This window comes from Ammospiza nelsoni, chromosome 6 (genome assembly GCF_027579445.1).
Source record: "Ammospiza nelsoni isolate bAmmNel1 chromosome 6, bAmmNel1.pri, whole genome shotgun sequence".
Lineage (NCBI taxonomy): Eukaryota > Metazoa > Chordata > Aves > Passeriformes > Passerellidae > Ammospiza > Ammospiza nelsoni.
The window spans coordinates 35468726-35485636 of NC_080638.1; the positions used below are offsets into that span (position 1 = coordinate 35468726).

A 16911-nucleotide genomic window follows, 5' to 3' on the forward strand; every position below is an offset into this window, starting at 1 on the left:
TGGGTTTTTTTGTGATCTCTCATTGTGATATTGAGATACTATTTTGAGTTTAATAAAAATTATTATTATATATTACATATGTTATATATAATCTGTTTTGTAGGTATGGAAGAGTCAATTATGTGCTGGCTCGAAGACTTGAACTTCTGCGAGAAGTTGGGCGATTACAAGAGAGTCTTGGAGTCCCAGGAGATGTATCTTACACTTGTGAAACAGCTGGCCACTTTTTCTTATACCAAGTAAGGACTAAAATACTTTTGCAGAGACTGTATGACCTAAATATGTTACGAAACACTGTGTAAAACTTGCAATGAATTTTTCAGAGTTGAGAGTAAAAGCAAAAAGCATTTTCCTTGGTGATTCACAATACAGTAACTGCTAAAGTTAAAATTGCAGCATGACTTGCTTGTGTTGCTATTGTTTTAAATCCTGCCTGCTGACTCACCAAGTCATTGCTGCCCTTCATGAATGCTGGCAAAGATTCTAACCTGAAGCTTCTCCTTCAGATAGGAAAATCTGTGGGCTGCTTTGTATTTTGGACAAGCATTAGAGCAGCTACTTGATGGTCCTGATAGGAGGCTTTTATAGCATTAAATGCCAGTGTGAAATTAAATGTACATTGTACAAAATGGTATGTTGCATGTCCCTCATTTCTCCTCCATGTATTTTTCAGTGATGTAGTCTACATTTGCAATTAGTGTTGCATAAGGAGGTTTACAGAGTGGAACTTAGGACTGAATGCACTTACTTGTGTACGTTTTTACAGCAGTTACTCTGGTCTAGCTTTAGTGTGGACCTTAACATTAAATGGACATTAGATGTTGAAGAATGCAAGGAGCACTGCTAGAGGTCATCTTCTGGTTCAGTTTCCTCCTAAATGAATCCCACTTGGTATTTAAATCAAAGTAGTGTAAGTAGAGATAATAAAGAAGGTTACTTCTGTACTGGGTTTATGTGGCAAGGTTTTGATAGCAGGTGGCTGTAGGAATGCCCTCTGAGAAGAGGCCAAGGGCTGCCCTGTGCAGGACCCAGGCAGCTCCAGCAGACCCACTGCTGAGCAAAGCTGAATCCATAGTGAAACTGGTGCTGTGTCTTTGAAAACCTCTTTGAGAAGAGGCCAAAAACCAGCAGCAGCCGAGGGCAGAGAGGGAAGTGTGAGAAACAACCCCATACACCCAGGACAGAAGAAAATGAGGGGGCAGGAAGTGCTCCAGGCGTCAGAGCACAGATTCCCCATAGCTTGTGGAGACAGCCATAGTAAAGCAGGTTTTCCACCTGCAGCCAGTGGAGAGGCTGTGGTAGAGCAGATACTGCCAATGCAGCCCATGGAGTTCCCCATGCTGAGCAGGTGGGTATGTCCTGAAGGAAGAGGCAGCCTGTCAAAATCCCATGCTGGAGCAGAGAAGAAGTGTGAGTAGGAAGGGGTGGCAGAGATGTGGTGTTGTGAACTTGAATGATCTGTACTGCTCAGGGTAGGGAGGAGGTAAAAATATTGACAATGAAATTAACCCTGGGAACAAAGAGGGAGTGGAGGAGAAAGATGGTTTTAGTTTTGTCTTTGTTGCTCACCATCTTACTCTGTTTTTAATTTTCAATAATAATTTTCCCTGTTTTGTCAGTGATACTACTTGCTAAGCAATCTCCCTGTCTTTATCTCAACCCATAAACTTTTCTGTCTTAATTTCTCTCACTGTCCTGTTGAAGAGGGGGAGTGGGAGAAACTGGGTTGGGAGTCTGGCAGCCAACCAGGGTTGAGCCAAGTGCAGCCCACCACAACTTCAAAAATGTCTTTCTGACACAAGGTCAAATGCTACCTAAGACATACCTTACTTCTGTGATAATTTTTTTAATGGTATGCTGCAAGCCTGTATATTGCCAAATACCTTATGATATAAACCCACCTTGCTTTGTCACAGGTAATGTCTCGCTGGGAGGAGTATATCAGTAAAGTGAAGGTTAAAGGTGGAAAATCGCCAGATGTTGCAGATGTCTCCAGTTTCTTTCCTTTTCACCAGTATTTTGCAAATGCTCCTCAACCAGTTTTCAAAGGCAAATCGTATGAAGAAGATATGGAAATTGCTGAAGGGTGTTTTAGACATATTAAGAAAATATTCACTCAGCTTGAGGTAAGACATGTAACTGTTAATGGCAAGTGAATCTGGCTAATCTTGTAGAAAAATTACACGACTCCAAAATTCTCATTTTCCCTACTTCCTAGAAGAAATATACATGTCTAGGAAGCTTCATTACTTGGCAAGGTAGGAATTTCCACCTTACAGTAATATAGGTATATAGGTTACACAGTAGGAGCAAGGGTCTGGTCTCTTTTAGTTGGATCATGGGAAGCAGCCATTCTGCATCCATTTTCACTGATGAGGTTACAAGGATTGGTACACCTGTCACTACTCCTCTGATCCTCGCAGGGTCTTTGTATTTACAGTGAGATGCCTTTAATCAGATAACCTAAAAGTAACAGATTATCTTCTGGTTTTGCCAGAATTGCTTAAGAGGCTATTAAATATTAGGATAAAGGTGATTTGTGATAATTTGATTTTATTAACTGTAATGGTCTTTCTACTACTGAATTTGATGTCATGTTATGATGCAGTAAAGTAGGAAACAAGAAGATATAATAAAAGAAAATTTTGGGGGATTCTGAGAGGGTTCCTCAGAATTATTTGAATATTTGTCTGTAAATTTATACGTACGTACAGGTTGGAATTATTCTTTCATAGGTTTTTACAAGATTGTTTTTCAAAATGCACTAAACCTGGAAACAACAACAAATTATTCAGATGGGATTGTTAATAGTACATAGCCTCAGAGCTTTCTTGTTTAATTATGTCAAGAAGGTAGCCACAGAGTTTGAGTGGATTTACTCTATAAGTGATATTTTTTTCATATTCTGACTTTCAAGACTTTTCTTTTGTCTTCCATAGGAATTCAGAGCATTTGAACTTCTCCGCAGTGGCCTGGATAGATCAAAATACCTGTTGGTGAAAGAAGCAAAAATCATTGCAATGACTTGTACTCATGCTGCTCTGAAACGACGGGACCTGGTTGAATTAGGTTTCAAAGTAATGATTTTACTAGTGTTACTGTACTGCTTGATTTTGGTGTTGGGTCTCCCCTATTCCCCACCCCATATGAATCTTTTTATCTGCCTCAAATCTAGGCCAGCTAGATTATTTAGAGTTGCTTTTTTTTACCTGTATGTTTCAATTTTTTAATTTTACTGAAGAAAAATATAACTTCTGTAAGTAAAAGATTAAATCACTTTTGACTTACTGTGTATACTAAAATTGTAAATAGTGCTTTTTTAAAAAAGTTTTACCATATTACATGATAAACAGCAGTGATAGGATTAATAAAATAGAGGTAGAACTGGCCTCTATGGCCAGTAAACATGACCTTTACAGCTTTGTTTACCTAAAAAATCAACAATTTGAGGAAAAATAACTATGATGCAATACTTCTTTTCATTCCGAAGTGGTAACTATAACTGTTAATTTAGTGCAGTCTTGGTTTCTGACAAAAGCCAGCCACCAGTAATTCTTCAGTATTATTTTTCACTGATCATGTACTGTATTGGATCACAAAATGGCTTCTCTTCAGCTTCAGTGCAGAGATACAAATTATTTTGCTCCACTGCAGAAAACTTTACTCTTGTGGTTATGGCATATAGGAAGCAAGTAATGTAATTCAGTCTTGGATTCCTTCTAGGTATAAGCCCTGAGTGGTACAGAGAGTTCTGCCATTTGTGTAGTAGGACTTCACCTATTTGGTAATACTGATATTCTCCCTATAAGGTGAAATACTGCTGTAACCATCCCACCTGGAAAAATCTGAAGGAGTAATAGATGCTTTCTTTTGGTAGGCTGAATAAATACCTTTATTTGTGTTACTGTGTTTATGGACATCTCCTTACTTTTTTTTTTCTCAGTATGACAACATCTTAATGGAAGAGTCTGCTCAGATTCTGGAGATAGAAACCTTTATACCTCTCCTGTTGCAGGTTAGACTTAAAACATAAAAGATCTTAAATAAGACTTTGTGCTCTTGAACACTATTGAATATTAAAATGAAAAATATCATGTGCAGGAAGTAACCCAGAACTGATATTTGCTAGTAAGACCTTTCACATTGATTTGACTGATTTGATTTTTAATTATGAAATTATTTAATGCAATGAAGTAACCATCTTACATTTTTTATCAAACTTTTAAATGAGCATTGATTAACCAGCTGCATCTGGCAGTTGAGGGAAAGTAGGTATATGTGAGCAATGCAGAAACTGAACAGTTTGTATAATTAGAGTAGACCATTTCACCATAAAGGCATATTCTGAGGGATATTCTATGAGTTTATTTATGTGAGGCATCCAAATACTCTTTGAAAATTGAGTGGGTTTTAATTTTAACAAAACCTAAGGATCTAGCCTTCCAGAGCAGCAGTAGTTGATTTTTTTACTTGCAATTCAGTGAGAAACTTTTAAAAACAGAATTCTGGGGGACCTCTTTGTCCAAAATTTAAATGGCTGGTATGTCCAGAAAACTATATGGAATGCTTCATCATGTGCAAAGAGGAAACTTCCAGGAGTGAGTAAAAAAAAAGACAGTAAGCTTTGGGTTTTTGTGGGGATTTTTATTCTTGCTAATAAAATTATTTCCGTACTCTTTTTTTCTAAGATGTTTTCAGGCTTGGGGAGTTGGAAGTCCAGAGTTCAGTTTTCTTTCCTTGATGTCTGATCAGAAACTGCTTCAGAGCTCTTCCACTTCAAGTGTCAGGAGAAGGAGCTTTATGCTCTGTCTCAAATAGTGTTCCCATAAGAAAGGGAATTACCACAGGAGTGTGTAATGAGGATCTGACAGCTGGAAGTCTCCAGGATGCTAATTGTGAAGAGCATTCAGCCCAAGAGCCAAGACGGGAATTAGTTAGGGGCACATCCTGGTCATGGGAGAAGCTATTTGAGAATTACAGAAGTAAGCATGATCTACAGAGACACTTGAAAGGCAGGTTCAGTGTTGCCTCAGACATCTGAACACTAAAAACTGTTTCAGATGCTTCATATTCACTACCTCAGAATCCAAAAATAAAGTTCAGAGGGCAGTTCTGGGTTGACTGCTGTGACTGAAGTAATCAGGGGTTTTGGCCTTTAAAACAATAAAATAGGATCTTTATTCTGATATTTCTCTACTAATTTTAGTAGATAAAGGTACTTTATTGGTTTTTATTGTTTTATATGAAAAGAGACTTTATTTACAATTATACTCTCTGATTGGATGGAAGCTAGCAATCTTTAAAAAGACTGAAGTTCAGTGTAGCTTAAAAAGAAATGTTGAAGGGCTAAGACAAAGGCAGACAATCTGACTCTTAATGTGTTTTGAGTGCCTTGATTATATTGTAATGGTTGCAATGGTGTAACTGTTCCATTCTAGAACCCCCAGGATGGATTCAGTCGTTTGAAGCGCTGGATTATGATTGGTGACCATCATCAGTTGCCACCAGTCATTAAGAACATGGCTTTTCAGAAGTACTCCAACATGGAACAGTCTCTTTTTACACGGTTTGTTCGTGTTGGAGTGCCAACTGTTGATTTGGATGCACAAGGAAGAGCAAGAGCAAGGTAAGACAGGAAATCCTTTGTCTGGCTTGTAAGAAAGTAACAAGTTGAAAGTGAGAGAGCACACACAGCTAGGGATGCTGGTTTTTATTGTTAGGACAGGAGTGTGCAAAACTGGAATTTAGTTCCATTAATTTCAGCTTAGACTAGGAAGGCAGATTCTACTTCTCTGAAATGCTATCAGATTAATTTCTTCATTGTTATTTTTATATAGTAGTACTCTGCTGTTGCATGAGTACTTTAATGAAAATTGTATTTCAAGGTACTTAATCATCTTAGATGTTCAGGGTTTTTTTACAAATGAAACTTTACAGAAGCTTTTTTTTCTAAACTAATGTTTAGTATATTCAAAGTGAAATAAAAATCTGATTTATTTAACCTTGAATATATAATAATTCCCTTAAAGACTGTAAAAGGCTGCTTTTCTGTAGTATTTCAGGAGAGATGCATCCAGAGGTTGGGCAGATTCAGGTTGTCCTCATGAGAACAAAAAGCCTTTTTATAGTAAAGGAAATACTGCAACTCTGTAGTGTAATAGCTTTTTTTTATCTATGTATTTGTCATTTCATGGTAGTAATTTAAACATCAGATTTATTGATTGTGTAAATTGTATATTTGTGGTGTCATGTTAAGAACGAAAAATAAAACCAAATAAGAGAAAATTACTTCATATAAAATCTTGCTACTCTAGGTTTAGTTCTAAATCTTTATTTTAGGCATAAAGTGTAGTCAACAATATAAAGGATAACTTCAATTTTTTCATGTAGGAAATGCTTGGAATCTAGAATATTCTTTTCTAGTCTTATGAATGACAGTTCAGTATGATTTTTAAAATTAAAATTTTATCTGAATGTGCTGGTGAATAAAGTTTATTTTTCAAAATCTTAGTGAACTTCTTAGTGATAAGAGAGCAAAAGTCTTTCACTTTGCAAGTCATTTCTTGATCAAGAAATTACTTCCTGTGCTTTGTCTTTTGTGATCATGGGTAGCTTCCCCCTGAGCTATCTGCTTCTTGGTCTGGTCTGGATATTGTTAGGCATTTGTGAATGAGACATTTTGTTAGCATTACTGTCCCTAGAAATATCAGGAATCATTTAGAATTAGGTAGATTTTGTTTGTTTCCATTCATGTCTTGTGTTAATACTAGGAAATACACAAAATAAATAAGGAAATAAATTTTCTTTTTACTTTTTGTTAGAAAAAGTAAAAAAAGTAAGAAGCTTTACCACAGTTAACGCAGAAAATACTATTTTCCTTATTCCTTCTGTTTTGTAAAGAAGGACTAATATTCCTTAAGTTTTCTTACCCATCAAAGTTTTCGCTAGAATTCTCTCAAAATTTGTAGCTTGATCAGGAGGAACAGACTTAAACCCAAATGTGCCCCATTGACATGGCATCTGAAGTTTTCAGTGAGAGAGAACAAAACAGAATCACAACCTAAAAATAATATTGCTGGATAGATTGTTCGGGTGTGTTCGTTTATATATGTACAGGCTGCCTAGCAGAATTACTCTTTTCACTGAAATCCTACAAAAGCCTTGATCCCAAATGCATGTGAACTCTCTGGGATGAGTAGAAGAGCCTGCTGTAGCTCACTCTGTGTGCTTTGTGTCTGTGTGCCTTTGGACAGTTTGTGTAACCTCTACAACTGGCGCTACAAGAACCTGGGTAACCTGCCTCACGTGCAGCTTCTGCCAGAGTTCAGAACAGCCAATGCTGGCTTCTTGTATGACTTCCAGCTTATAAATGTAGACGACTTCAATGGTGTAGGAGAGTCTGAACCCAATCCTTATTTCTATCAGGTAAGGGAAGTACTACATGTGTTATTTATTAACCTCAATAGGGTTTGTTAGATCTGCAATGAAGACAGACTATCAAAAACAGTAAACTGACATTCAGTTCATATTCTCTGATAATTGAGTCATGTGTATGATTTTTTTCCTCCTTTTAATGAGTTTTGAATGTTGAAAATGAAAACATTGTGTTGGGGCTTTTGCTCAGTGAATTACTTTGTTTTCTCATTGTTATGGGAAGGATGAGACTTGGTGTAATTCATTACAAAATGTAATTTTGACCTAAGGCAAATTAAAGTCCATTGTAATTCAGCTGTACTGCCATGATAGTGGAAAAACAGTAGCACTTCCCCTGAGCAAAAAGAATGGAAGCTTGCTTGGTTGCTCATACCCGAGTTTGAAGAGTCACTGTGTTATTTGTGCTATAGGTAGGAATGCTAAAATGCCCATTCATTAAAGAATAAAACAGTACTGCTAGTAATATACATAAGAGGCATAGAGACATTGAGGGTGAAGTAAATTGCCAAAAAAACCTTAATCTTGGATTTTCTCAACTAAGTTTTGAAACGTTCAACTAAATTTTGGAATTAAGCCATCATCAACAGTCTATCTGTTTTTCTTAAATTAGGAAAACATTTTACACTTGTAATGAGATGCTTATATTTTCAGTCCTTTTATTTTTCTTGTTTTAAAAACTAGTGAAACAAACTATGGTGTCTAAAATAGCAAACCTGGGCTTTGGAAAAATAAGAGCTGGAGTGATGTGCAAGTTAAGGAGTTTAATTCAAACATGGAATCAACACCTTATATTTTGCTCAATATTATGGAAATCAAACAATATACTTTATGATAATAATATTCATGTTCATTTTTTCCTCTGAAGATTAGTGAGACTTATGTGAATCTCTGTTTTTAAAAAGGTATGAAATATATTCATAAGTTTTGCTTGGGTTCTTCTCAGTGCTTTTTCAGTACAAATTAGTGGGCTGCTAGAGAAGAAAGCAATGGTTAATCATAATCATAATCCACTTTATCCCATTGCTAGATTGAGGACAGAATTGCTTGGAGATACTATTTTGGTTTTGTTTTTGAAACTCTAACATGCGAATAGTAAAAAGTTGTCCAGTGGAACACAAACAGCTGAAATGAGTGCCTCATAATTTGGAATGCTAGCACTGCTTTAGACCACTCTTTGGCTAAAGAAGATTAAGAACACTGACATGAGGACACAGAACACACTTCTCATTATATCAGCACTCTCATGTGCACACTCTTCTAATACTTCCTACCGTTACTTTTTTTTTTGTGATCTTGATAATTGATGTGATAGTTAGCAGAATATGTTGGTGGCATTCTAGGTTTTTCATGAGATAACAGATTGTTGTCATGTATAATTCTCTTTGTAAATTTTGGCTTTTCTTTCCAGAGTTAAAGGGGATTAAAATTTGTAGAATAGCTTTACACCCACAGGTGTTTGATATGCCTGGCAACTGCATTTTCCAAGTAATGCAGAGCCCACTTAGTAAGAAAAAATAAATGAAGCTGGTATGTCCAGCCTATTCAAACATACGCCAAGTGGGGATAAAATTCCTTGTATAAATAGAACAGGAGTAAATGTCAGCATTTGAGAACAACTTTTTAACCTGAAAGATAATTTTTGTTGACAGAAAATGGATTTAAATAGCCTATGAATAACATCAGTCTGGAAATAGAACAAAGCTTCCCATAGCCAGAAGAGTAGTACTTTGGAACAGACTCATAAAGTAATGACAGAGAGAGAAAGTTACAATATACAAAATAACAGCTGGTAATTTGTAATTGAATAGCATGGCCTGCAGTGGAAATAACTGGATTTGATAATCCAGATGTCTGTCTCCTAAGTAATACTTTAAAGACTTTATACTAGCGTAACTAGTTCTTACTTTCAGTTTACTGGGGAGTGAGTCATTGCACCTTTTTTTGAGTAAATATTGCAAAGTTTCAATCAGTGACTAACAATAATATTGATGTAGATATTTTAACAGTTGTCTGAAAAGGAGTGAGACTGAAGGTATTAAACCTAATTGTAGTTCTTTCATTCTTTCAAAGTGGCTTGTGTGAAGTGAGCAAAGAATCATCAGATCTAGGGACATTTCTCTCAGCACTAAAATATTTGTCTAAATACCTGACAATGTTACAGGTGTTATTCTTTGTAACCTTACACGATGAGTAACCGTTTTTTTTTTTTTGTCTTCATGTCTTTTTCTTTTATTTAAAACTTTAGAATCTTGGTGAGGCGGAGTATGTTGTGGCAGTTTTCATGTACATGTGCCTGCTTGGCTATCCTGCAGACAGGATAAGTATCCTGACTACATATAATGGACAGAAACACCTGATCCGTGACGTCATTAATCAGCGATGTGGAAACAATCCTCTGATTGGAAGGCCAAACAAGGTGACTTTGAAAGTGTATCATAGCAGCCATTGCACTAGTTCTGGTTTCTATTGTCATATTTTTCTATTGTCACATTGTCAATTGTCAGTTTCTGGTTTTTAAATTGTCATATGGCAAATCTGGCTGATTTAAGCTATACTTATACAGGTATCTGTGGAAGTATTTAATATATTAATAAGTATTTAACCACATATTTATGAACCTACATTCTATGGAATTTCATAGATTAGTGCCCTTGTTTTTGCCTGTGGATAATTTGACAGAGTGAAGTTGGTGAAGGTGAAAAGACTACAGGCTTTGTGGGACAGAATAACTCTTTATTTATAATTTATTTTTTTAATCACAAATGATAAAAAATAACATCATTCCCCAAAATCACATCATTCGAAAGATCCACCCAGAGTGGAAATTATTTGATAGGATGTATGATCATGAAGAAACAAATAAAGAATATAGTTATAAATGTCTGGTGCTAATTCTGCAGCTTAAAACTGTCTTACAAAGCTAATGGCTTTCCGTAATCTTTTGGAATTAGCACCTTACTTCTCTGTCCAAATTTAAATAAAAAGAAGTAAAAGAAACAGTGTACAGTCAGACAAAAGGTCCTCCCAACATATTCCAAAAAAATATGTTTTTTTTTTTAGAAGCCAGCTAAATCAGTTAAAGAATTCTCTTTTCATGTTTACTGCAATCTCAGTCCAAAGTCAATGTTAAAATTGTGGTGTCATGTTTTAATTGAAATGGCAAAGATTAACCTATAGAGTTTTTTCCTTCTTTTTGAATTCTCTAGGTAACAACTGTGGACAGGTTTCAAGGCCAGCAGAACGATTATATCCTGCTTTCCCTAGTGCGTACCAAAGCTGTAGGCCACCTTAGGTATGTAAGAACATCTTCCTGTAGTGCCATAGCAGTACTTGAACTCTGTATCAGATACAGGAATGTTTATGGTGCACTGTACAAAAAATTCTATTGTATGAGTATGTAGTAGAAATGAAGTTCAATGCTATGTATCTAATGGAGTTCAGAGAGACTTCCTTTTATAACTGCCTGGTACCCTCTTCTCGAGCACTTTATCCTTTGGTAATGGCTCCTACCCTGTGATTAGTTTATATTGCTGCAGATAGGCTGACCTTGGTTTCACCCGAGGTGAATGATAGAACTGTAGTATTTGTTGAGCAAATACAGGCTTAAATTTTCTCACAGATCCTTTCCTGTAATCAAAGTTTTTATTTATTTTGCATCAGAAGTGTTTGATCATTGCATAAGTTGCATTATTGTGTGTAGTTTTAAATGTTTGCACTTTTGCTTTGGGATGTGATGGAGAAACAATCTTAGGTAGATAGATGAGTTCTCAAATTCATCTTTACTTGTTCAGATGCTGAAATGCTATTGGGATTTTTTCTCAATGTCTACTCTCAACTTCTGAGGTGCAGGAAAACAGTAGAAGGTGGTTTTTCATAGTGGTATTGGTACAGTGAACCAATATATTTATGTTTCTATATAATGGTACTAGGATTTGCTAGTTACTGGAACAATGTGTAGTAAAAAAAACTAAAGACAAGATAGTATTTGGGCAGGTGTTTTTATATTTCTTTTAATTAAGACTCATGTCTAGTTATTTTTATTGCAAATGTGTCATCGGTGGAAAATAATGTTTGATTTTATTTTCTGAAGGGATGTCCGGCGATTAGTCGTTGCCATGTCAAGAGCTAGACTTGGACTTTATATCTTTGCAAGGGCATCACTATTTCAGAACTGTTTTGAGCTAACTCCAGCTTTCAGCCAACTCACAGCTCGACCACTTCACCTCCATATCGTTCCCACTGAATGTTTTCCAACGGCAAGACAGGTAGGGACAGCTGCACTGGATTTTGGTATCTATAATGGGTGTTTGTGTTTGCTCACTTTTTTTGAGTAGGCTGAAAGAGGTGAAACTGTTTTCTCTGCCAGACTGGTGCATTTGCTTCTTGGCATTGGACCAGGCTGCCCAGGAAAATGATGGAATCACCATCCCTGGAAGTATTTTAAAAAAGGTGTGGATGTGGCAGTTGAGGGTTTAGTGGTGAACTCAACAGTGCCACTTGATGATTAAATTTTGTTGATACTAGAGGTCTTTTCCAACCTTAATGATTCTATGAATAACTCCTTGGGGTGATCTTTTGTCATGATACATACCAGATGTTTCCACAAAAGTTAATTATCAGTATAATTTAATTATCAGTAGCTGTTGGGCCTGCTTTTTCCTAAGTTCTGCCTGTGTGAATGATTCAGTATTCTTTTTTTTGTGATCAAAATAGTTTTTTAGTTCTTATATGTTTTTGGTCATATTATGAAACCAAATTGCACTATTTCTCAAGCAAAGCTACATAAAGCTACTCATTTCTCATTTAAAGAGGTAAAATTCTATGTAACCAAGTAATTCAGGATTACAAGTTAATTTTTTTTCTCTTTGAATTGGTTTCAATATAATGAGAGTTTTGCTGCTGAGATAGCTTCATAAGTACAAAAACCTAATTTGTAATAATGCACTAGATCTTTAGGGGAAAGGTTCGTATGGAGGGTCTAAGCCCAGGGCACACAGCAGGATGCTCAATGAAGACACAAAGGAGCATATCTGCTCTGCTTCTTGAAGCTTTGAGAAGGGATGCCTGCATGCACCCAAAACTCAGTTACAGCTCTTTCCCTGGTCTTAAATGCTGTTGGTTTGGGAGGGAGCCCTTTCAGTTTAAACTTTCAGATCAACTGTGAAACAAGAATGCAACAAGCGTGGTCAGTGAGTGTGAGCAAGGAGCTGGGCTGCAACAGGCAAGAGGCTAAATCCTAATCTGATCATAACCAATTTGTGCCTTTAATATGTTAAATTACTCATGTCCAAAATGTACTTCATGGAGTAAGAATCAGAACCCAGCCTCCCCTTTTGAAGTTTCTTCTCCAGGCTGCATTGTCATGATTGATTCAGTTCCCCAAAATGTAAGACCTATGCTTCCGAACTTTCCAAAGAATCCACCAATTCTTTTTTTCTTTGAAAAGCGTTATTTAATTTCTTGGGACTTTTGACTTCTAGTATAGTTAAATAACCTTTGAATGGTGGTTGTTTTGCTTTGTTTGCTGAATGTCAACTTTTTTCCCCTTCCTTAGAATGGAGAAAGACCAGCTCACCAAATACATATTATTAAGAACATGCCTCAAATGGCTAACTTTGTGTACAATATGTATATGCACATGATACAGAGTACACGCCACCATCAACAGGTGAGGAACTTCTAAGTTTTGGAATGCATTTAAAATGAATCATTTTTTTGTAAATGACATGAGAAGCTGTTGAGATTTGAGTCTGTTTCTGTTATATTTAAAATTCAAGAAGTATTCATGACTGAAAGAATATTGAGGTCTTGTAAAATGTTGCAATAGCAAAAGATGTATCTTCTAGTAGTGTAAGCCACAGTTTAAGGCCCCAAACCTCAGTAATTGATGACATGGCTCTCTCTGGGCCAAAAATGCTGTTCATTAATACTACAGAACTAGCTTGTCCAGTACTAATTTGAGGGAGACTTGTGTGTTACCTTTCAGGTAAGTGTGGGATTTCAGCTAGTTGGATTATAACACCACTGCATGATGTAATAATGTTTTGTAAGGGAAACACCAGATCATGTCTTGAAACCATTTTGATCCTGTTGAATCTCCCTATTATCCAGATTAGTTTGCAACTGTAGTGTTTTTTGTCCTGGAGCAATTTTTTTCAGCCATACTTCAGCATTAAGGAGAATTGCATGGGGTTGGAAGCCGTTGTAGACACTTCTGTACCTAGTTTTGTCACTGTTTAATCCCTGAAGCAGAATTCAGAACCCACCAGAAAGTCTTTGTAGTCTCATGTAAGTGAGTGGAGAATTAAGGTAGCTTAGATAGTGTGCTGAGCAGAAAGCTGCCTTTACTCAGCATACTTGGAGCTGTAAAGCCTAGAAGTGGTTAAACCAAGAGGGAATGGTCTTAAATGCTCCCCCTTAACTGCATCAGCTTTCACACAGCGTCTAGGGTCTGTCATCTTTATATTACCTATATATTATTCTTCATATGTTATATATGTTGTATTACCTATAATTTATTCTTTCATGGTTCTCTGAAGTTCCCTTATTGGTTTTTGCTCTTCTGAAAGATTTCCAAAAGTGTACAAAATTGATGTAAAAGGACATTGCTTACTCTGTGTTAGCTGATTGTGAGAGGAGAATGTGAACATGATTGTCCTTGAACAGATAGTCTAAGAGATCTAGGTCCTGTTCTCTAATGCAGGGATGTCTCTGCCACATCCTTTTTTTCTTTCACTTCCATGTTTCATCTAATATGGAACAGTGTAATCAGTGGAGATCAGAACCCAAAAGTAACTGAATGTCAGACTTCCCAAAAATTTATTTTTCTCTGCAGTTCTTACCCAGTGACTTCTGGATTTTATTTTTATTTCTGAGAGAAAGCTTCAGCCAAATTTGAAGTGTTTTGTTACCCAGAAAAATCCTTTTCCAGGCTGAACAGAGAGGATACTTTCTCACTGTTTTGAAGAAATGCTGTAATTACCTGTGTGCTATAAAAAAAAAGGGGATATACAAAGAGGACACTATTAGAATTTCTTCTTACTGTAATTTTTTTTAGTAGTAGTGAAGTAAGCTCACACTGTTTTTTTAGAAACCCAGTCCTATAAGCATCTGACAAGACTTGCTTTGAAGCCAGTTTGTCTAATATAGTTGGTGATCTTTCAACCATGCAAAATGTTATGTGATGAAGACTTAGTAGATTGTGCAGTAGATTTGCCACATTTAGGTGTAAATTAATAGCCCTGTCAAACCAGGGAAGCGTATACATGTCCTGAAAATCAGATGATAGCACCTAAATTTTACCAAAAAGCATTTGCTTGACACTTTAATCAAATGTGGACACATTTCTCCTGCTAATACCTGTTACTCTTTTTGGCATCCTAATCTTATCCATTGCTAGCTCAAATTAGTTACAAAACTGCTGTTTTCCTACTGTGACAATGAATCACATTCTCCTTGCAGGAGAAGCTGAGAAGTGAACTACTGAAAAAAGCAAAGCTGGCACTAAATTTCTTTTGTTCTATTCAGTACAACATTATTATTTTCCTTTTCTTTTACACTAGTCCTTACAGTAGTCATCAGAAAGCACAAGGTGCATCTAAGTAAGTCACAGAAGTCTGAGTTTGTCTCCTACATCAAGAATGTATTTTTGTAAGATCTTTGTTTGGAACTACACTTTCCTGTGTACAGATGGATATAGAGACCAGTCTGATAACTTCAAAGTCTATAGAAAATGCTTTTTATATCTCTGCTGGTAATCATAATTGATTTGTAGATTTACCTATGCAAATTTGTAATATTAGTGTCATCTAACTGAAAGTAAAACTTCACTGTAATTAAACACCTAATTTGTCATGTGATACAAAGTTGGTTTTTGAGCAAAACAAATGGTCAAGTTTTCAAGATTGCTTTTCATTGAAATGGTCCAAAGTATTCTAAAGAAATATCCATCATGTCATTAAATAATGTCAGGCTGCAAGAAGTATGAGTGCTTCTGTTCAGCCTCCAATTGAATAGCATTCATCCATACTCATCAGCTCAATGTATTCCTGGTATTTTTTGTCCAGTTGTGTTACTTGGCTACCATTCAGCCTAGAATGTTTTACAAACTATTTCTTTGGTAAGCACAACACTGTGAATATATGAAATTACTTTTTCAGAAGTATTGTGTGAAAATATTTAAGCATTGTTTAACTGCTATTGAAACTTGAATTGTGTAAGTACAGGTAACATTCACATAGTATTTTATAAGATGCTGCAAGGGGAAATTATGGATATGAGTTGTTAAAGACAGGCCTGTTGAAGGCATCAAAACCAAGTTGAACATGTCTTGGAGTGTGAAATGGTGACAGATGAGATTTGGGTAGAAATACGCATATTGCTCCAAGTAGGGATTTACCATAACCCTATTACTTGTCTGAGTGTTTAAGGTAATGAAATGTGTTTTCTGTCCTTAAATTGGAAGTCCTGAGATTTTTTATGCCCTCTTTTCAAAAAAAACCAAAATATCTAAGATGACTGTATTGTGACCGTTATTCTAATTTTTTTATATATAGGCGTGAATTGCTTACAAATCATTACAACTTGTAAATTTTAAGTGTTTATTGTTAATGCAAAATCCCAAATATGAGATGAGCAGTTCAAGCTAAAGTGTAAAAACTTAAAATCCTTCCTTTTCAATCATCCAGCATTTACTGCCCCCACCTGCCATGATTGAAGAACCAGAACCGACACAAACTGGAGAGACTGAAGCAGAAGGTGAAGTTCAGGGCCTGCAGGAAGATGCAGCAGAAGAAAGTGAAGTAGTGGAAGAAATGATGAAGGAAGGAGAATTGAATGTGGATGAAATTGATGAACATCGAAAAATGCCAGAACACCCTGGAAGAGACAGTGATAGTGGAGACAGTGAACCTGAGAATGAGACTGAAAAGTGATTGATGGAATCCTTGTCCTTAATGCATTTTGGGAAATTGGCAGGGAAAAGAGCAGTTGGAAAAATAACTGCTATTTTTACATTGACTTTCATTAAATGGTTGCCTCTGTAATACCTGGTTGGTATATTTTTCACTGAATACTTTGTGGACAAGCAACATATTTGGCAAACATTCTACTGAGTTCTTGTCACTATTGGTAATATAAGTTGTTTAATGGCCTCAAATTATATGCATTTTCCTTTTTATAAGTTGTTCAGTAAAGATGCTTTTTATACCAATTTTGAATATTTGACTCTTAATTCAGTCACCCAGTAAACCTCACTAAGTATATTCAGTATTGGTCAGACATGCTTTATGGTTTCCTTAGTATTTTTCCATGGAGAATTCCTCATGCAGGGCTGTGCTTGTATACACTGAGATGGTATTTTAGGCATAGGCTCAAGGTCATTATGATATCTGATTGTATGTCTGAGAAATGTGAATTGTCATGGGACTTGGAAGTGATCAAAAGCTTTATTGAATTTTTACCTTATTGGATTCTCAG

General features: G+C 36.1%; 1 protein-coding gene across 1 annotated transcript in view; it reads left to right on the forward strand.

Moving 5' to 3' along the window:
• AQR (aquarius intron-binding spliceosomal factor) overlaps positions 1 to 16645 on the forward strand; it is a 48253-nt gene extending 31608 nt beyond the window's left edge. The window contains exons 25-35 of the mRNA XM_059474937.1: positions 104 to 239; positions 1917 to 2126; positions 2940 to 3077; positions 3944 to 4015; positions 5439 to 5626; positions 7254 to 7425; positions 9680 to 9850; positions 10641 to 10726; positions 11525 to 11699; positions 12989 to 13102; positions 16122 to 16645. Of these exons, the coding sequence (XP_059330920.1) occupies positions 104 to 239; positions 1917 to 2126; positions 2940 to 3077; positions 3944 to 4015; positions 5439 to 5626; positions 7254 to 7425; positions 9680 to 9850; positions 10641 to 10726; positions 11525 to 11699; positions 12989 to 13102; positions 16122 to 16367 (1708 nt within the window). The 3' untranslated portion in view covers positions 16368 to 16645. The remainder of the gene's footprint in view (positions 1 to 103; positions 240 to 1916; positions 2127 to 2939; positions 3078 to 3943; positions 4016 to 5438; positions 5627 to 7253; positions 7426 to 9679; positions 9851 to 10640; positions 10727 to 11524; positions 11700 to 12988; positions 13103 to 16121) is intronic.
• The last annotated feature ends 266 nt before the right edge of the window (positions 16646 to 16911 follow it).